Here is a 20,389-nt window from a genome sequence, read left to right on the forward strand (position 1 = left end):
TCACTGTCCTCAAATGCCACGATTTAAAGTATTCTTTATATACCTCATGAATAAGAACTCCACTGTTCTGTTTCTCTCTCTCGTTGCAGTAGCCTATAATGATTTCAATTTTTGCTTCCATGTGAAAAAACCTACAATACTGGTTGCAACACATTTTTAATTTTACCTTTATTTAACTAGGCAAGTCAGTTAAGAACAAATTCTTATTTTCAATGACGGCCTAGGAACAGCCTGTTCAGGGGCAGAACGACAGATTTGTACCTTTGTACCTTGTCAGCTCGGGGTTTGAACTTGCAACCTTCCGGTTACTAGTCCAAAGCTCTAACCACTAGGCTACCCTGCCGCCCCAGACCCCTATCCCACGTCATGAATTCACTACACGACTGGTTGCATATCTACAATTAATTAATTCCTATTCCTATTTTGATTACTTTTTTGTTATTGTTCAGCCATCGTCGAATATTTGAATTACAGTCCTTCTAGTCTTGATGCGACGTCACTGAGGTTAACCGCGTAATAAAACCATTGTGACATACACAGGTATGACGGTGCAGAAGTCAGTGTGTTGGCAATTGTGATTGTATACAGGATAGCCATCTTATTGAAATATTTTAAACTCCAAGGATCTTGAATCTCCCTGGCTATCGAAGGCTAATTTAATTACATTTTAACGATGGATGAATTGCTTGATGATGCCCTTAAAGCATTGTGCCATGAACGGAGGTTGGTGACACCTTACTTGGGGAGGACGGTGGAATGGTGTCAAATACATCAGACACATGATTTCCATTCCATTTGCGCTGTTCCAGGCATTATTATGAGCTGTCCTCCCCTCAGCAGCTTCCACTGGTGCCTATAGCTGTGTAGCCTACTTTTTAGTTACAGGCCTACCACTTTAATTGAGGAAGACTTCTATTCTTACCCTTCTATTTAGAAGTTATTGCGAATTTTAGCTTAACCAAATAGAGACCTAACTATGCTTTTAACCTTCAAATACATGCTCAGATCAGACGCTAATATTTCCATGTCGGCCTAAAATGAAGCCATATCGTCAATACAAAAACACAGGGCTGAAACCCAAACAAAAAGAGCGAGGAGTACCTCGAATAAATAACACACGCGCACAATGATTAACACACGGGACGTAATCATCTGCTCAATCCACAATGGCACGAAAGCCAAAACACACAGCACAGGTACTCACACGCACCAATGGACATAGGAACAATAATCAACAAGACCATGGTGAAAAAGGGCACATACACTGCTCAAAAAAAATAAAGGGAACACTAAAATAACACATCCTAGATCTGAATGAATGAAATATTCTTATTAAATACTTTTTTCTTTACATAGTTGAATGTGCTGACAACAAAATCACACAAATTATCAATGGGATTCAAATTTAGCAACCCACAGAGGTCTGGATTTGGAGTGACACTCAAAATTAAAGTGGCAAACCACACTACAGGCTGATCCAACTTTGATGTAATGTCCTTAAAACAAGTCAAAATGAGGCTCAGTAGTGTGTGTGGCCTCCACGTGCCTGTATGACCTCCCTACAACGCCTGGACATGCTCCTGATGAGGTGGTGGATGGTCTCCTGAGGGATCTCCTCCCAGACCTGGACTAAAGCATCCGCCAACTCCTGGACAGTCTGTGGTGCATGGTGGATGGAGCGAGACATGATGTCCCAGATGTGCTCAATTGGATTCAGGTCTGGGGAACGGGCGGGCCAGTCCATAGCATCAATGCCTTCCTCTTGCAGGAACTGCTGACACACTCCAGCCACATGAGGTCTAGCATTGTCTTGCATTAGGAGGAACCCAGGGCCAACCGTACCAGCATATGGTCTCACAAGGGGTCTGAGGATCTCATCTCGGTACCTAATGGCAGTCAGGCTACCTCTGGCGAGCACATGGAGGGCTGTGCGGCCCCCCAAAGAAATGCCACCCCACACCATGACTGACCCACAGCATTCAAAAGTGACCAAAACATCAGCCAGGAAGCATAGGAACTGAGAAGTGGTCTGCGGTCACCCCCTGCAGAACCACTCCTTTATTGGGCGTGTCTTGCTAATTGCCTATAATTTCAACCTGTTGTCTATTCCATTTGCACAACAACATGTGCAATTTATTGTCAGTCAGTGTTGCTTCCTAAGTGGACAGTTTGATTTCACAGAAGTGTGATTGACTTGTAGTTACATTGTGTTGTTTAAGTGTTCCCTTTATTTTTTTTGAGCAGTGTACAAATACAATCAGTGGGAATAGGGGCCAGGTGTGTGTGTGATGAAAGTTCCGGAGGGACCCGTGACATTCTCCCTTTAGTGGCGATATTGTTTATATGCATGGGACAACCTCTGTTTTAAAACCTTGGACACAGTCTACCATTCAGCAATTAGTTTTATCACAGGGGACAATTTTAAGACTCATCATTGTAGTCTGTACAAAATGTAGGATGGACCTCTCTGTCTGTAACAAGAGAGCTGCATTCTCTCTTATCTATTTACAAAGTAATCTGACAGAAACTCCCTCTATATGTAACATAATTCATTAAGATAATAATCATAAGTTACCAAACCCGTTCATAGGAATGGAAAACACTAGAGATTCCTACAGTCTCCACAGATTTGGAAAAATCTGCATTTAGTTTTTTTGCCCCGAATTTGTGGAACAATCTGCAGAGTTCACTGCAGCTAGATGTACAGTACCACTCAGGCAGTTTAAATTATTCATTCAGGACCTCTATGTAGTTGAACGTGATTGCTTTTATTAAATATGTTTATTTTGTTTTATTGTGCTGAATTATGTTGTTTTATACACGTGTATGTTGTTTTAATATTCTGTTTTTATTGTAATGTGTACAGGGCTCTCTTGTAAAATAGATTTCTAATCTCAATGTGACTGCCAGTTCAAATAAAGGTTAAATAAAAAAAATAAAAAAGTTTCACGCAAACATATGCAAACCCAACACCTTCCACTTGTGTATGTTGCACATCTATGTGTATATGATCAGATGTCTTCATGAAATAGCAGTACTTTCATTAGAGTAGCCTATGTCTGCACTATTGTTTGTGCCAACCACCTCACAGCTTAGGTTTGTGACTTTGAGAGTAGCTGTATATTTGAAAGGGACATATTTTGTGCTCAGTAACCTTTTCCATATTCCTTCTGGGATTGTATTAAATATGGATAGATAATCTCCAGGGAGGTGGAGGCAGGGGCCATAGGGTTAATGTTGCTGACTGACAGCCAGGCAGTCAGTCAGTTTCTCCTGGTGACTGTCACTCCAACGGCGTCAGCCTCAGGCCCAAGTCTGTGTTCTTCAGCATTTCACCCTCTACCAAATGGTGTGTGTGTGTGTGTGTCAGTTTGTATCTGAGTGTATGTATGTTCCACACACACATTACATGCTTATTTATGCATGTGTGTGAAATATTAGGCCTATGTGTAATTTTTGCAGGTTTGCTCGTTTATCTATGATTATGCTCATTCATGTGTAACTAGTGATCTGTGTGTGAGCGACAGATTTAACCAGTCACTGCATTTCTCTCTCTTATATCACAAGTAGCCATTTTGGTGCTAGGCAGGTGGCCTCCAAATCTGCTCTTAAAAATGGCCGCTATGACGACATATCATACATACATACACTTCCCACACATCATGACGTCCTCTTCAGAGCTATGTCAATACCCCATGTGACATAATTTCTTGTCTTTAGTTTTTACATCTTTGCCATCTTGTGACACAGTAAGTGTGTGTGTGAGCCCTGTTGGTCCTTGAGCAGCGGGGTTAGGTAATAAACTGGCATTGCTGGCACCAACAGCAGCAGCAGCTGGGCAATATAACACTTCTAGAGATAGAACGTTTTGTAATGTTACACATTTTGGCAAAATTATTATTTTGGGTTAAAAAGCACTCCAGGCCACTCTTGAAAGTCTAAAACTACATAGAAAGTATAAATTACCTGGTTACATTGTGCATGTTATGTCAAAGTGTGTCAAATATGTACGTTAAGTTCTAAACACTATGTTCAATGCATTGTTGTGTGTGTCCCTATTTTTGCCAACAAAAAACTGTGAATAGATCAGTGGTTCACCAATCAGAGCCTTGATGGGCTCGGCCACAGTAACAAGGGGTGTAGTGTAATGATGAAACAATTGTTTTGTTTTTTTGGAGAACGTTTCTTTGGGAACATCAGCCTGACGACAGATACACAGGAATGTTCTTGCAATGTTCCCATGAAACGTGTCTAGAACATCAATTATGCAGTAAATCCTGAGAACCCGGGAATTATTGTGTGACAACTCCTGACAAGGGCTGTTCTGAGGCCCGAGGCTCACTCAAGAGTTACTGGCAGCCTAACATGGAGAACAGAAAGCTCTGAAGTGCCATTTTTTTTGGCATCGATGTCAGTGGTGTGTTATTATGTGTTAATAACATTTAGACTACGTTACCCAGCAGGCTATGCGGGCGCGGGAGTTGGTTAAAGAATGCCTTGCATGGCTAAACATGGAGTTTTCTAGCTGAAGTAAATGTTCATTAAATGTAGTTAAACCTACGCCCCGGTTTGTCATTATATAAGGAAGAAACATAACATGGTGTCAGATTGGTAGTCGGTGTGACGAGACAGAGAAAAGGAGTAATTCCGCAAATTTCCGCAACGAAAATTGAACATTCTACCACAAGTCAAGTAACGTGAGTAGTCGAAGATGCTAGCTTGCAAGAGCGAGGACAACGAGCCGCAGCAGCGAGAGTGACAGCAGCCAGAGTGACAGCAGCGAGAGTGACAGCAGCGAGAGTGACAGCAGTGAGAGCGAGGCTGCAGTGGAATCTGTTGACGAGCAAGTTGATGAGCAACATACTGAAGAAAGGGAAATTGACACTGTTCCTGTTCTCCGTCATGGATAGGCTTAGTCCTCCTACTCCTATGCAGTTAACAGGCAATTTAGCTGACAATTGGAAACGTTTCAAGCAGAGATTCAATATCTACCTAGCAGCCAGTGGTGCAGGGGGAGATGATGACAAATTGAAAGCTTCCATTTTTCTGCATGTTATTGGAGAGGATGCATTGGACATTTACAATAGCTTTCAGCAAGACGAGGCAAACTTGCCATTGACTGTGCTACTGGCAAAATTTGAGGAGTACTTTGTACCAAGCCAGAACGTCACGTTTGAGAGATACAAGTTTTTCTCTCATGATCAGAAACAAGGAGTCAGTTTTGACCAGTATTTGACTGAGCTGAACACACTGAGCAAAACGTGTGAATTTGAAAATCTGAAAGACTCACTATTGAAAGACAGGATAGTCTGTGGCATTCTTGATAATGGACTCAAGGAGAGATTGCTGTTTGAGCAAGATTTTACTTTGGATAAAGCAGTGAATATGTGTCGAGCAGCTGAAACCACCAGAGCACAAGCTAAAGAGCTGTGCAGGGAAGAGACGTCAGTGTATGCAATAAAAAGAGAGGAGCAATACACACAGCGCCTTACAAAACAAAAACAATCAAAAGAGAGAAATCAAAACACTACATGTGGAAAATGTGGATTTAGCCACAAGCCCCAAAAATGCCCTGCATATGGCAAATCACGTAACAACTGTGGGGAAAATAATCATTTCTCAAAATGCTGCAACGCTGAGGCTACAAAGAAAATGGTTCACACAGTCGAGGAGATGGAAGAATTATTTGATTGTTGATTCTGTGGAAATATGCAATGCAGTAAATGCTGAATGGATTGTGCCATTGACTGTGAATGAAACTGTAATACCATTCAAGCTTGATACTGGAGCACAGGTAAACCTGTTGTCGCTGGATGACTCCAAAACACTGAAGGTGAAGAGCAAAATACACCCTGTGAAAATTAAGGTTACTGGTTATACTGGGGAGAACGTACCAGTCAAAGGTAGCTGCATAGTAACTTTACAGCATAAAGGAAAACAGTTCAGAGCACAGCTGCTGATTGTGGAAAATAGTATACAGCCTATTCTAGGAATCAATGCATGTGAAAAGCTCAATTTGTTGAAAAGAGTGTATGTAGTGACATCACAGACTGAAAATGACCAAGAATCAATACTGGCTGAGTATGAGGATGTGTTTGAGGGTCTTGGATGTTTACCAGGAGAACACAAAATATGTACTGATGACAAAATTACTCCAGTTGTGCCTGCATGCAGAAAAGTTCAATTTGCACTGAAGAAAAAGCTCAAAGAGGAACTCGGACGCATGGAAAAGATGGATGTCATCACAAAAATGGATGAACCTACAGATTGGGTAAGCTCACTGGTTATTGTGGTGAAAAAGAACGTTGATCTCAGGATATGTCTAGACCCGAGAGATCTCAACAAAGCAATCAAGAGAGAGCATTTCAAGTTGCCAACCAGAGAAGATGTCGCAGTTTGCTGGAGCAAAGTGGTTCAGTAAGCTTGATGCCTCATCAGGATTCTAGCAAATGAAGCTAGACGATGCAAGCTCAAGGCTATGCACATTCAACACACCTGAGGGCAGGTACAGATTTCTTCGTCTACCATATGGGATTCTCTCAGCGCCAGAGGTCTACCACAAGACAATTCACACAATCTTTGAGCACATTCCAGGAGTGGAGACTATGATGGATGACATCATCGTCTGGGGGTCCACAAAAGAAGAACACGGTGCGAGAGTGAGACAAGTGCTGGACCTGACACGGAAAGTCAACCTAAAACTAAACAAGGACAAATGCGAGTTTGGTGTGAAAACACTTACCTTCGTGGGAGATGCACTTCCAGAGGACGGAGTCAAACCAGACCCGAGGAAAACATCAGCCATCAACGACATGGAGCGCCCGAAGAACAAGGACGATGTGAGACGCTTCATGGGCATGATCACTTACCTTACAAAGTTCATACCTCAACTGTCAGCACAGTCCGCTCCACTCAGATGTCTTCTGGAACAGAAAAATGAATGGTAATGGTCCCATGAACAGGAAAACTGCTTCAAAAACCTAAAGAAGACAATCACAGAAGAGCCAGTGCTCAGTTTCTATAATCCAGAGAAAAGCACAAGGATTTCTGCAGACGCTTCACAGTTTGGCCTGGGAACAGTTCTTCTGCAACAGCATGACGACACATGGCAACCCGTCGCTTATACGTCCAGAGCCTTGACAGGCGCAGAGACAAGGTATGCACAAATAGAGAAAGAACTACTGGCAAGCACATATGCTTGCGAAAGGTTTCACCAATACCGGAGACTTCGAAGTAGATACCGACCACAAACCATTGGTGTCAATCATGTCATGGCTGGGGGGGTCAATGCAAACAGTCCGGGTGGCCATTTGATTTGATGTTCAGGAGTCTTAAGGCTTGGGTGTAGAAGCTGTTAAGAAGCCTTTTTGGACCTTGACTTAGCGCTTCGGTACCGCTTGCCATGCGGTAGCAAAGAAAACAGTCTATGACTAGGGGGGCTGGAGTCTTTGACAATTTTAGGGCCTTCCTCTGACACCGCCTGGTACAGTACAGAGGTCCTGGATGGCAGGAAGCTTGGCCCCATTGATGTACTGGGCCATACGCACTTCCCTTTGTAGTGGCTTGCGGTCGGAGGCCGAGCAGTTGCCATACCAGGCGGAGATGCTCTCTCAGGATGCTCTTGATGGTGCAGCTGTAGAACCTTTTGAGGATCTGAGGACCCTTGCCGTAACTTTTCGGTCTCCTGAGGGGGAATAGGCATTGTCATGCCCTCTTCACGACTGTCTTGGTGTGTTTGGACCATGAGGGTATGTTGGTGATGTGGACACCAAGAAGCTCTCAACCTGCTCCACTACAGCCCGTTGAGAATGGGGGGCGTACTCTGTCCTCCTTTTCCTGTAGTCCACAATCATCTCCTATGTCTTGATCACGTTGAGGGAGATGTTATCTGGCACAACAGTCCCAGGTCTCTGACCACCTCGCTATAGGCTGTCTCATCGCTGTCGGTGATGTGTTGTCGGCAAACTTATTAATGGTGTTGAAGTTGTGCTTGGCCATGTAGGGGTGAACAGGGAGTACAGGGAGTACTGAGCACGAACACTGAGGGGCCCCTGTGTTGAGGATCAGCATGGCAGATGGGTTGTAAACTACCCTTACCACCTGGGTCCGGCCCGTCAGGAAGTCCAGGGTCCAGAACGCAGAAGGTGTTTAGTCCCAGGGTCCTTAGCTTAGTGATGAGCTTCGAGGGCACGATGGTGTTGAACGCTGAGCTGTAGTAAATTAATAGCATTCTCACATAGTTGTTCCTTTTGTTCAGGTGGGAAAGGGCATTATGGTGCAACAGAGATTGAATCATCTGTGGATCTGTTTGGGCAGTATGCAAATTGGAGTGGCTCTAGGGTTTCTGGGATAATGGTGTTGATGTGAGCCAAGACCAGCCTTTCAAAGCAATTCATGGCTACAGACATGAGTGCAATGTGTTGGTAATAATTTAGGCAGGTTACCCTAGTGTTCTTGGGCACAGGGACTATGGTGGTCTGCTTGAAACATGTTGGTATTACAGACACGGTCAGTGACAGGTTGAAAATGTCAGTGAAGACACTTGCCAGATGGTCAGCGCATGCTCGGAGTTCACGTGCTGGTAATCCATCTGGCCCTGCGGCCTTGTGAATGTTGACCTGTTTAAAGGTCTTACTCACATCGGCTACGGAAAGCTTGATCACACAGTCGTCCAGAACAGCTGATGCTCTCATGCATGTTTCAGTGTTGCTTGCCTCGAACTGAGCATAGACGTTATTTAGCTCGTCTGCTCGGCTCGTGTCACTGGGCAACTCGTAGCTGTACTTCCCTTTTGTAGTCCGTAATAGTTTGCAAGCCCTGCCACCTCTGATGAGCATCGTAGCCGGTGTAGTATGATTCAATCTTAGTCCTGTATTGATACTTTGCCTGTTTGATGGTCCGTCGGAGGGCATAGCAGGATTTCTTTTAAGCGTCCGAGTTAGAGTCCCGCTCCTTGACAGCGGTAGCTCTACACTTTAGTCAGTGCAGATGCTGCCTGTAATTCATGGGGTATGTATGTACGGTCACTGTGGGGATGATGTCATCGATGCACTTATTGATGAAGCCAGTGACTGATGTGGAGTACTCCTCAATGCCATCGGAGGAATCCCGTAACGTATTCCAGTCCGTGCTAGCAAAACAGTCCTGTAGCTTAGCATCTGCGTCATCTGACCGCTTCCTTATTGAGTGAATCACTGGTACTTCCTGCTTCAGTTTTTGCTTGTAAGCAAGAATCAGGAGGATAGCATTATGGTCAGTTTGCCAAATGGAGGGCGAGGGAGAGCATTGTACGTGTTTCTGTGAGTGGAGTAAAGGTGGTCTAGAGTTTTTTTTTCCCTCTGGTTGCACATTTAATGTGCTGATAGAAATTAGGTAAAACAGATTTAAGTTTCCCTGCATTAAACTCCCCGGCCACTAGGAGCACCGACTCGATGAGCATTTTCTTGTTTGCTTATGGCCTTATACAGCTCATTGAGTGCCGTCTTAGTGCCAGCATCAGTTTGTGGTGGTAAATAGACAGCTATGAAAAATAGAGATGAAAACTCTCTGGTAAATAGTGTGGTCTACAGCTTATCATGAGATACTCTACCTCAGGCGAGCAAAACCTTGAGACTTCCTTAATATTAGATTTTGTGCACCAACTGTTATTTACAAATAGACACAGACCTCCACCCCTTGTCATCCTGGAGGCAGCTGTTCTGTCTTGCCGATGCACGGAAAACCCAGCCAGCTGTATGTTATCTATGTTGACATTCAGCCACGACTCAGTGAAACATAAGATATTACAGTTTTTAATGTCCTGTTGGAGGTATAGTTTTGATCGGAGCTCATCCATTTTGTTATCCAATGATTGCACGTTGGCTAATAGGACTGATGGTAACGGCAGATTACCCAATAGCCATCGGATCCTTACAGGGCACCCCAACCTATGTCCCCGATGTCCATCTCTTCTTCGTGTGAATGACAGGGATTTTGGCCTTGCAACTTTTAAATGAAGACCCACTGTAGGTGACCATGGCTAAGTTTTAGTTTGATACGTCACAACCCCATACATACACAGAACAAAAATATAAATGCAACATGTAAAGTGTTGGTCTTATGTTTCAAGACCTGAAATAAAAGATCCAGGAAAAGTTCCATACACACAAAAATCTTATTTCTCAACAATGTTGTGTATAAATGTTTACTTCCCTGTTCGTGAGCATTACTCCTTTGCCAAGATAGTCCTTTCACCTGACAGGTGTGGCATATCAAGAAGCTGATTAAACAGCATGATCATGAAACAGGTGCACCTTGTGCTGGGTACAATAAAAGTCCAATCTAAAATGTGTAGTTTTATCCCACAACAAAATGCCACAGATGTTTTGAGGGAGGGTGCAATTGGCATGCTGACTGCAGGAATGTCCACCAGAGCTGTTGCCAGAGAATTGAATGTTCATTTCTCTACAATAAGCTGCCGCCAACGTAGTTTTAGAGAAGTTGGCAGTACGTCCAACCAGGCTCAACCGCAGACCACATGTATGGCGTTGTGTGGACAAGAGTGTGTTACTTTGACTGCATTTGACAGAAATACACTTGTTATTAGGTAGAATTACTTGAAAACTAACTGCACCACTGTGCTTGCAGATGTACAAGAATAATGTGCAAAGAACTTCATGTGTATATGGTTTTGTGCTGGATAATGTGCTGTTATAATTCTTAAATTGTAGTATATCCACTGGATTCTTGAAATAAAAACAGCCTTTAATTGTGATTATTTTTCTCCTGTTCATACAGTAACTGGAGGGATGGAATGGAAGCAGATTTTCATAATATGACATCCAAGTCTTACAAGACATTGTTTTCTCTCTAAACAAAAGAGAGATGGATTACTAAAATATCCTGTGTGACACCCAGGCATGTAGACCAGTGGTTCCCAACCAGGTGTACTAGGACCCCTGCATGTACTTGGCCTATTGGCTTATTTGGATCCCCATTAGCTTTTGCAGAAGCAGCAGCTACTGTTCTTGGAGTCGACAAGAAACACAAAACACAAAACATTACAAGTAACAACACACTGATACACTGATAGACAAGGACAGTCACAGACATTTTTCAAATAACGATATGTAAGCAATACAACAACAAAAATTGCGTGTGAGTGTGTTTTTGTGTGTGTGTCCCCTCACAGTCCCTGCCGTTCCATGATATGAAGTTAGGTCTGTAACTTTGCTGTTTGCTTGAGTAATTGAAGATGGAAGCGAGTTCCATGCGATCAAAACTCTGTATAATACCGTGCACTGCCATGAATTCGCTTTGGATTTTGAAACTGTGAAGAGACGCTTGGGTATGAAAGAGTGTCTGAGTTGCATGTTATTTGAGTATGCAGACAATCTGTCATTTTCATCACGGTAATATTTCTCATAAAAACTCAAAGAGAAGCAGTTCATCTCTCGTCAACCCTCAACCAGGAAAGACTATGCATGTTGTTAGTTCTGTATGTGCAGTTAAGGGCAAGGTGTCCTGCTCTGTTCTGAGACAGCTGCAGCTTTGCTAGGTCTTTCTTTGCTGCACTTGACCATATTACTGCACAGTAATCAACATGGGACAAGACCAGAGCCTGAACAACTAGTACAGTTGATTTTTGTGTCAAGAACGCAGAACATCTTTTTTTATGACAGATATAGCCCTCCCCTTCTTCACAACAACTTTGCCCATGATAATTGATCATTGAATGTTCTACCTAGGAGTTTTTCCTCAACTTGCTCAATGGTCAAACCCTTTATGTACAACTCCAGTTTAGGGTTAGTTCTTAGAGAATGCTTTGAACTAAATACAATGCTTTTCGTTTAGATGTATTTAGGACCAGTTTATTAATAATCACCCAAATCTGATAGTGACTGTAACTCCTCTATTTTTCATACATAGTCATAACAGCTTCATGTAAGACCAGTGGCAAATCAAATGTAAAAATAGAGAAAAGTAACAGCCTGAGGGATATCGTGCTGTACATATCTGATGTTAGAGAAGCTTCAATTGAAGAACAGGTGCCTGTAAAGCCATAGCAAAAGTGAATTTAGGTTGCATACTTATTGAATTTGTCTTTGACTAAATGTGACCGACGTCCTTGATTCGGTCTTATGTAGCAAAATTTGAAGTAGTGTTTTTTACATTGGATAAAATCAGAGACAAAGAGCTACAACATGGTATATTATACACTGCATTTGAGGAACAATGGGAAAGTAATTCTGCTTTGAAAGTTGATAAACTTGTAACCTTACTTATGAGAAAATGGCCTTTGAATGTTTTTTGTCTACACCCGTTCTGCATCGTTCACACCCTCTTAAGCTTTAGATCAACCAATCACTTTAAGGGTTGATCCGAGCATTCTGTCCCAACAACAGCAGTCAAGCACCCAAGCTAACTGACTAACATTTGTCGCAGTGACATTCTATTGAAATGGATAATAGCATAGTGGAGTCTTTTGTTAAGACATGTAGCTAGCTAGCTAAACAATTAACCATAATCACAACTCATGACGTTACTACCCTGCATGAATCTGCAGGTAGCTAACCAACCAGGTTCAAAATTAGTGTAATATCTGAAAATGTAGCTAGCTAGACTATCTTACCCGTGGTTAGAAATCGGAGTAGATAGCCAGAGCGAATTTAACAGCTACGTCTATCAAAAGGTGTCACAGTGACATTCTATTGAAATGGATACTAGCATAGTGGAGTCTTTTGTTAAGACATGTAGCTAGCTAGCTAAACAGTGAACCATAATCACAACTCATGACGTTACGTCCCTGCATGAATCTGCAGGTAACCAACTAGGTTCAATGTTAGCTTTCTAACATTAGGCTATAACTACCTAAGCAAATGGCTCTGAGGTACGAATAACAAGATCATACACCTAACTTTAAGCTAGCTAGCTAACAGTACACTTTAAATGAAAACTAGTTTGTCAAAATTAAAAACTAACTCCTAGGCTTTAGTTCTGCGGACTGGACCCACGGTAAATCATAAATTGTGTCTCAGTTGAGAGGTCCCATCCTGTCCATATACAGTATGGGCTGATTTACAGTAGCATCTGTTCCCTATCATTACCTTTTACTCTCTGTCTTGCCCCTTTCTCAGTCCCTTTCTCTTGTGCTTTCTGTCTACCCTCCCCCTTTCCCTCTGTCCTTCTTTCTCTCTCCCTCCCCATTCTCTCCCCAGAATAGCCTACTGATTAAATTAAAGTATATAGTCCAGCATTCCGTTTGGCTGTTTGTTCAACAGCAGAGACGCAGTAATGTCTCCTCTTTCATCTGTTGAAAACGTGGCATGGGAACCGCTACTAATGGTTCTCTAACATATAGAAACAGGATTTCTTCACCACCCTGGCATGAGTCTTCCTCTGTGCTTTCACACTGAAATAACTCATAAGTAACCTCTTAAGACTTGGCGACTCCAACTGCTCTTCTCATGTGATTTATCAGTGTGTGTTTAGTGGGATTGTGGTTGTGGGGTGTGTGAAAGGGACTTTCAGTGGTCAGAATGAACCACATACAAACCATTAAAGGACATCACTTGTAAGCTGTTTTCTCTGTACGTGTTAAACATGTATTTTTCAAATGTGACACTCTATGCTTTTATTGATGTGTGTGCACAGTACCAGTCAAATGTTTGGACACGCCTATGCATTAAGAAGGAAAGAAATTCCACAAATTCACTTTTAAGAAGGCACGCCTGTTAATTGAAATGCATTCCAGGTGACTACCTCGTGAAGCTGGTTGAGAGAATGCCAAGAGTGTGCAAAGATGTCATCAAGGCAAAGGGTGGCAACTTTGAAGAATCTCAAATCTAAAACATATTTTGATTTGTTTAACACTTTATTGGTTACTACATGATTCCATGTGTTATTTCATAATGTTGATGTCTTCACTATTATTCTACAATGTAGAAAATAGTAAAAATAAAGGAAAAACCTTGAATGAGTAGGTGTTCTAAAACTTTTGACGGGTAGTGTATACATTCATCGTCATCTCCAGATAAAAATCTAATAAAATATGAAAGGCAAAGTGAGCGAAGGGGCAAATCCAAGTGGAAATGATCCAGTGAACAGGATATAAAAGGTGTTAATTTCATGCAAGGAGTTAATTGTAACCTGACACCTGTAGCTAACAGCTTTGAGAGCTGAGAGGTGGAGTGTACAGATAACTGAGTGTCAGTCGCTGTCCTGTCTTCTGGGTGAGTGCACTTCCTTCTAGGATGCTGGGCAAGAGGCTTGGATTTAAACTACAGAGATATTGATAAGCTACTATTGAATGATGATCATATATTCTATTATCATATTCTCATTCTCGTTACATTTTTGGAAACATTTTAGGGAATGTGTCTTTTGTGGTGACAAGTGGTTATTTTGTCTTCTCTGTGTATGTTAAAGCTGTCTGTGTGGCCTGTATGTAAAAGATACGCACCAATAGGATGTAGTCATTGGAACAATTAAATAAGGCAAATTACAATTTCAGCTTAGAGCGATTTCTTGGTCAATTTTCACTGTCATTTTCAGTTAGACACTTATGTTATTATATATTATCATTATATACAGTACCAGTCAAAGTTTGGACACACCTACTCATTCAAGTGATTTTCTTTATTTTTACTATTTTCTACATTGTAGAATAACAGTGAAGACAGAAAGCTATGAAATAACAGATATGGAGTCATGTAGTAACAAAAAAAATGTTAAATGAAAATATATATAATATTTCAGATTCTTCAAAGTAGCCACCCTTTTCCTTCATGACAGCTTTGCACACTCTTGGCATTCTCTCAACCAGCTTCACCTGGAATGACTTGTTGGCTGCTTTTCCTTTACTCTGCGGTCCAATTGGGTTAAGGTCGGGGGATTGTGGAGGCCAGGTCATCTGATGCGGCACTCTTTCACTCTCCTTCTTAGTCAAATAACCCTTACACAGCCCGAAGGTGTGTTTTGGGTCATTGTGCTTCTACACCTTCCTTGCTTGCTGTTTGGGGTTTTAGGCTGGGTTTCTGTACAGCACTTTGTGACATCAGCTGATGTAAGAAGGGCTTTATAAATACATTTGATTGAATTTGATTTATTGTCCTGTTGAAAAACAAAGGATAGTCCCACTAAGCACAAACCAGATGAGATGGTGTATTGCTACAGAATGCTGTGTTGTAGCCATGCTGGTTAAGTGTGCCTTGAATTCGAAATAAATCACAGACAGTGTCACCAGCAAAGCAACCCCACACCATCACACCTCCTCCATGCTTCACTGTGGGATCTACACATGCGGAGATCATCCGTTCACCTACTCTGCGTCTCACAAAGACAAGGCGGTTGGAACCAAAAATAGCAAATTTGGACTCATCAGACCAAAGGACAGATTTCCACCGGTCTAATGTCCATTGTTCGTGTTTCTTGGCCCAAGCAAGTCTCTTCTTATTACTGGTGTCCTTTTAGTAGTGGTTTCTTTGCAGCAATTCGACCATGAAAGCCTGTTTCACATAGTCTCCTCTGAACAGTTGATGTTGAGATGTGTCTGTTAGTTGAATTCTGTGAAGCATTTATTTGGGCTGCAATTTCTGATGCTAAAGAACTTATTCTCTGCAGCAGAGGTAACTCTGGGTCTTCCTTTCCTGTGGTGGTCCTCATGAGAGACAGTTTCATCATAGCGCTTGATGGTTTTTGCGACTGCACTAGAAGAAACTTTCAAAGATTGACTGACCTTAATGTCATAAAATAATGATGGACTGTCATTTCTCTTTGATTATTTGAGCTGTTCTTGCCATACATTTATTTATCCTTGATTTAACTAGGCAAATCAATTAAGAACAAATTATTATTTACAATGACGGCCTACCCCGGCCAAACCCTAACATGGACGACACTAGGCCCCCTATGGGACTCCCAATCACAGCCGGATGTGATACAGCTTGGAATCGAACCAGGGTCTGTAGTGACGCCTCTAGCACTGAGATGCAGTGCCTTTGAACGCTGCGCCACTCGGACTTGGTATTTTACCAAATAGGGCTATCTTCTGTATACCAACCCTACCTTGTCACAACACAACTGATTGGCTCAAACACATTAAGAATTAAAGAAATTCCACAAATGTACTTTTAACAAGTTGGTTTAGAGAATACCAAGAGTGTGCATAGCTATCATCAAGGAAAAGGGTGGCTACTTTGAAGGATCTCAAACATGAAGTATATTTTAATTTGTTTAACATTTTTTGGGGTTACTCCATCATTCCATGTGTTATTTCATAGTTTTGATGTCCACGCTATTCTACAATGTAGAAAATAATAATTAAAAAATTAAACCTGGAATGAGTAGGTGTGTCCAAAACGTTTGACTGGTACTGTATATAATTGTATTAATCCGAAAGTTGATCAGATGTTAAATGAAACGCGTTAGAGACATTTCAGAAATGTTTTCCTTCATATTCATCATCTCCAGCACCACCCCGACATAAACATTTGTGAAAATTGACTGTTTCTATGTTTTCTAGTAAAATAGACAGAAGAAGCTATTGACAACACCGGTGTACATCATGTGATTTTAACCAATTATGAGTAGGAATTGCATACTAATTGCCTACAAACGTTCTTCTAATTAGTTGATGATATCATTGGAAACACATTCTCTTCCTTTATATTTTTTTACTACAAAACATAAAAATTGCATCATGTTCACATGCTGATGTTGGGGGAGATGATGAACATGAAGTTGAACATTTTAGAAATGTCCCTTTAAAAGGACATTGCTGTAAGGTCTTTACAATCTGTAGCTTTCTTCAATGCAGTACTATCATTGCACTTACTCCCTAGTAAACATGGGCATCCTACTGGTCCTGGTTCTCCTGCAGTTACTGGCTGTACCATCATTCTCTGTAAGTGATACTTATTTGATTGTATTATTCTGCAGTGTAAAAACAAGTACAAAGTACACACAGGAAATACAGTACATATGATAATCTAATAATACCACATACACAACATACACATAAAATAGCAAAAATAATACAACACAACTCAATAGCATACAATACAGTTCAAGTTTACACTGAATGTACACACACACAAATAGTATGATTCTGTTTACAAAAACAGCTGGAATGTGGGGATTTTCTATCTTTACCGTACTGGTGTATAATAAAGGTTTGTGTAATGATATGGAATGGTTTGTGGTGATAGGATGTTTTCCAGTTGCTATTCTGGTGTAGAGTACTGTGTGTACTAGTGCACAGTGGTGTCTCAGTGCTTGATGTGTTGGCTGCTGTTGTGTTCCAGCTAACATCGCCCAGCAATGACTACTGGGGGGAGTATGGGGCTTATGGGGCATGCAGTCGCCCCTGTGGCACTGGAGTAGCCATGAGGATCAGGCAATGTATCACTGCAAGGTAAAAGAAAGAGACAGCCAGCATGCAAGTGAGAGAGAGAGAGTGTATATGATGATTGTGTGTCTTTCTGACTCTACTTCTCTTTGACTTGCAGGACGGATGGAGGAAACAACTGCGTGGGATCTTCAAAATCTTACCGCATCTGTAATATGCAGGTGCACACACATACACACACACACACAATCTCTCTCTCTGTTTCCGATGTAAACACTAACAGACGGACATTGTCTGTAATTGCTCCATGCAGGCATGTCCAGTGGGATCCAGGGACTTCCGTGAGGAGCAGTGTGCCCAGTTTAGTAGGATGGACTTCCAGGGCAAACGTTACACCTGGCTGCCTTACCATGGAGGTGCAATACGGATTATATACTGTATTGCCATATAGTATTTTTTTAGCACTTTGATGCTATTTTCACAAGTATGTGGGGGAATTTTCTACACTCTTAGTACAAAACTCCAAACTGGTAACACTTGTAACGAAGCAAGTCTCATATTCAAAACCTTTTATTTTGCATTTATTTTGTTTGGATACAACTTTAACATAGGGTGGGGGAAAAAGTACCCAACTGTCATACTTGAGTAAGAGTAAAGATGCCTTAATAGAAAATGACTAAAGTAAAAGTTTAAGTCACCCAGTAAAATTCTACTTGAGTAAAAGTCTAAAAGTATTAAAAGTTAAATTATAAATAATTTCAAATTCCTTTTATTAAGCAATCCAGAAGGCACCATTTTCTTGTTTTTCTTTATTTACGGAAAGCCACGGGCACAGGCCAACATTCAGACATAATTTACAAACAAAGCATGTGTTTAGTGAGTCTGCCAGATTAGAGGCAGCATGGATGACCAGGGATGTTCGGTTGATAAGTGCGTGATTGGACTAATGTCCTGTCCTGCTAAGCATTCAAAATGTAATGAGTACTTTTGGATGTCAAGGAAAATGTATGGAGTAAAAAGTACAATATTTTCTTAAGTTATGTAGTGAAGTAAAAGTTGTAAAAAATATCAATAGTAAAGTACAGATACCCAGAAAAACGACTTAAGTAGTACTTTAAAGTATTTTTACTTATGTACTTTACACCACTGCTTTTACCACGCAACCTTTGATCCAAAATAGGTTTACTGTGAAATATGAGCACATTGATTTAATCACCAAAACACAACATCATGACATAATGATATATTCTCCATTTTGTTGTTTTAACAACCAGTCAATCCAATAGCAAAAAATGCAAGATACATGTTTAAAAATTGCCCTTACAATGGATTATGCTACAGTACTGTAAATTGCCAATGTTTACCGACACCGGCCATATTCAATGGGTGTTGTACACTTTAGCTTAAGACATGCTGCTAGCTAGGTAAACAATGAACCTAGTAAACAACGTGTAAGATCACACATGTCACGTAACTTTAGCTAATGAGCCAGCCAGCCAACGTTAGCTAGTTAAACAACAATGAGCACAGTGACAATTCAATTCATTACTACCCTGCATGAAAATGCTCGGAGCTAACCAACCAGGTTCAATGTTAGCTAGCTAACAATAGGCTCTAACTAGAAAAGCAAACGGCTCTGGGATATGAATATGAATAATAACGTAAACTAGGGAGCCAGCCAGCTAATATTAGCTAGCTAGCTAACAGTACACCTTTGATCACACCTTAGATTTTTGAAGGGTCAATTCATGTAGGTGTTGCAAGTGTATTGCCTAAAACAGTGTAATGTACTGTAATTTACAGTACTGTAGCATATTATATTCAAAGGGCAATTTTGAAACGTGTATCTTGTATTTTCTGCTATTGGATTAACTGGTTGTTAAAACAACTAAAATGTGAAAAAAATCATTATGTTGTGTTTTGGTGATTAAATCAATGATGTCGTGGTATTTCACAGTACAATTATATAGACAATCATATCAAAAGTAATGTGAGCATTGCATTGTGATAAGCAGTCACTCTATATGAACACATATTCCAATGCAAAACCTGTATTTCTAGGTGTAAAAGTGACTATGATTTTGTGTGTTGTACTTAGTCAATTGAAATCGCTCTTAGAATTTTGAAACGACTTCCTTTATGATGATCTGTTTTGACTTTTGTACTAAGTGTTGTCAAAATGTACCACATACTTGTGAAAAGCTATTGAATAAAACTGTAATATTGATGCAAATAATAGTTTAACATTTCGCTATGGATTGTTACCCATAACAACATTACCCATACACAAAGATGGGCAATGTACTTTGTTGTTTACCTGTTGTTGTTTACCTGTGAAGCCTCCAACCCATGTGAGCTGAACTGCGTCCCCCGTGGAGAGAACTTCTTCTACAGACACAGGCCTTCCGTGGTGGACGGGACACCCTGCTATGTGGGGCGCAGTGACATCTGTATCAACGGCATCTGCAAGGTTAGTAGTTAGTACTTTCCCACTGGGCACACTTTGGTTGAATCAACGTTGTTTCCACGTCATTTCAATTAAATTACGTTGAACCGGCGTGGAATAGACATTGAATCGACATCTGTGCCCACCGGGTAGGTAGGTACTTCAACTTGCTTGTTGAATTGGAAAATACATTAGAAATGTTATCTTTCTGATGACGGCAACACACCAAAATGCATGGGGCTGTTTTAGTGGGTAAAGTGCCAGCACCTTAAACACAAATGCAATACATGTCTTTGTATCTGTCTATCCCCTTTCACTGAAATGTATAATTTTAAATGTTTAGGTCTCTTTTACAGATGAGCCATGAATTACATAAATTACAGAAAATACACACATCAACATAAATAAACATAAATGCAAGCAGAAAGAAAAACTTGCTTGTCTCCACCCCCTCCAGGTGTCGCTTATTATCCCCGGTGTATTTATCCCTGTGTTTCCTGTCTCTCTGTGCCAGTTCGTCTTGTTTTACCAAGTCAACCAGCGTTTTCCTAGCTCCTGTTTTTCCCAGTCTCTGTTTTTTCCTAGCTCTCCTGCTTTTTGACCCTTCCCTGTCCTGA

The 20,389-nt window shown here is 41.1% G+C and overlaps 1 protein-coding gene across 2 annotated transcripts in view; it reads left to right on the top strand.

Annotated features, from left to right (window-relative positions):
• The first annotated feature begins 14,119 nt into the window (after positions 1 to 14,119).
• Positions 14,120 to 20,389, top strand: part of LOC110521993 (papilin) — a 31,643-nt gene continuing 25,373 nt past the window's right edge. For both annotated transcript variants that reach the window (XM_021600030.3, XM_021600031.3), the window contains exons 1-6: positions 14,120 to 14,210; positions 16,821 to 16,882; positions 17,283 to 17,392; positions 17,487 to 17,547; positions 17,640 to 17,742; positions 19,666 to 19,796. In XM_021600030.3, coding sequence (XP_021455705.3) covers positions 16,826 to 16,882; positions 17,283 to 17,392; positions 17,487 to 17,547; positions 17,640 to 17,742; positions 19,666 to 19,796 — 462 coding nt within the window. In that variant the 5' untranslated portion in view covers positions 14,120 to 14,210; positions 16,821 to 16,825. The remainder of the gene's footprint in view (positions 14,211 to 16,820; positions 16,883 to 17,282; positions 17,393 to 17,486; positions 17,548 to 17,639; positions 17,743 to 19,665; positions 19,797 to 20,389) is intronic.

The sequence above is a fragment of the Oncorhynchus mykiss genome, chromosome 4, assembly GCF_057628025.1.
Source record: "Oncorhynchus mykiss isolate SJ-2025 chromosome 4, ASM5762802v1, whole genome shotgun sequence".
Lineage (NCBI taxonomy): Eukaryota > Metazoa > Chordata > Actinopteri > Salmoniformes > Salmonidae > Oncorhynchus > Oncorhynchus mykiss.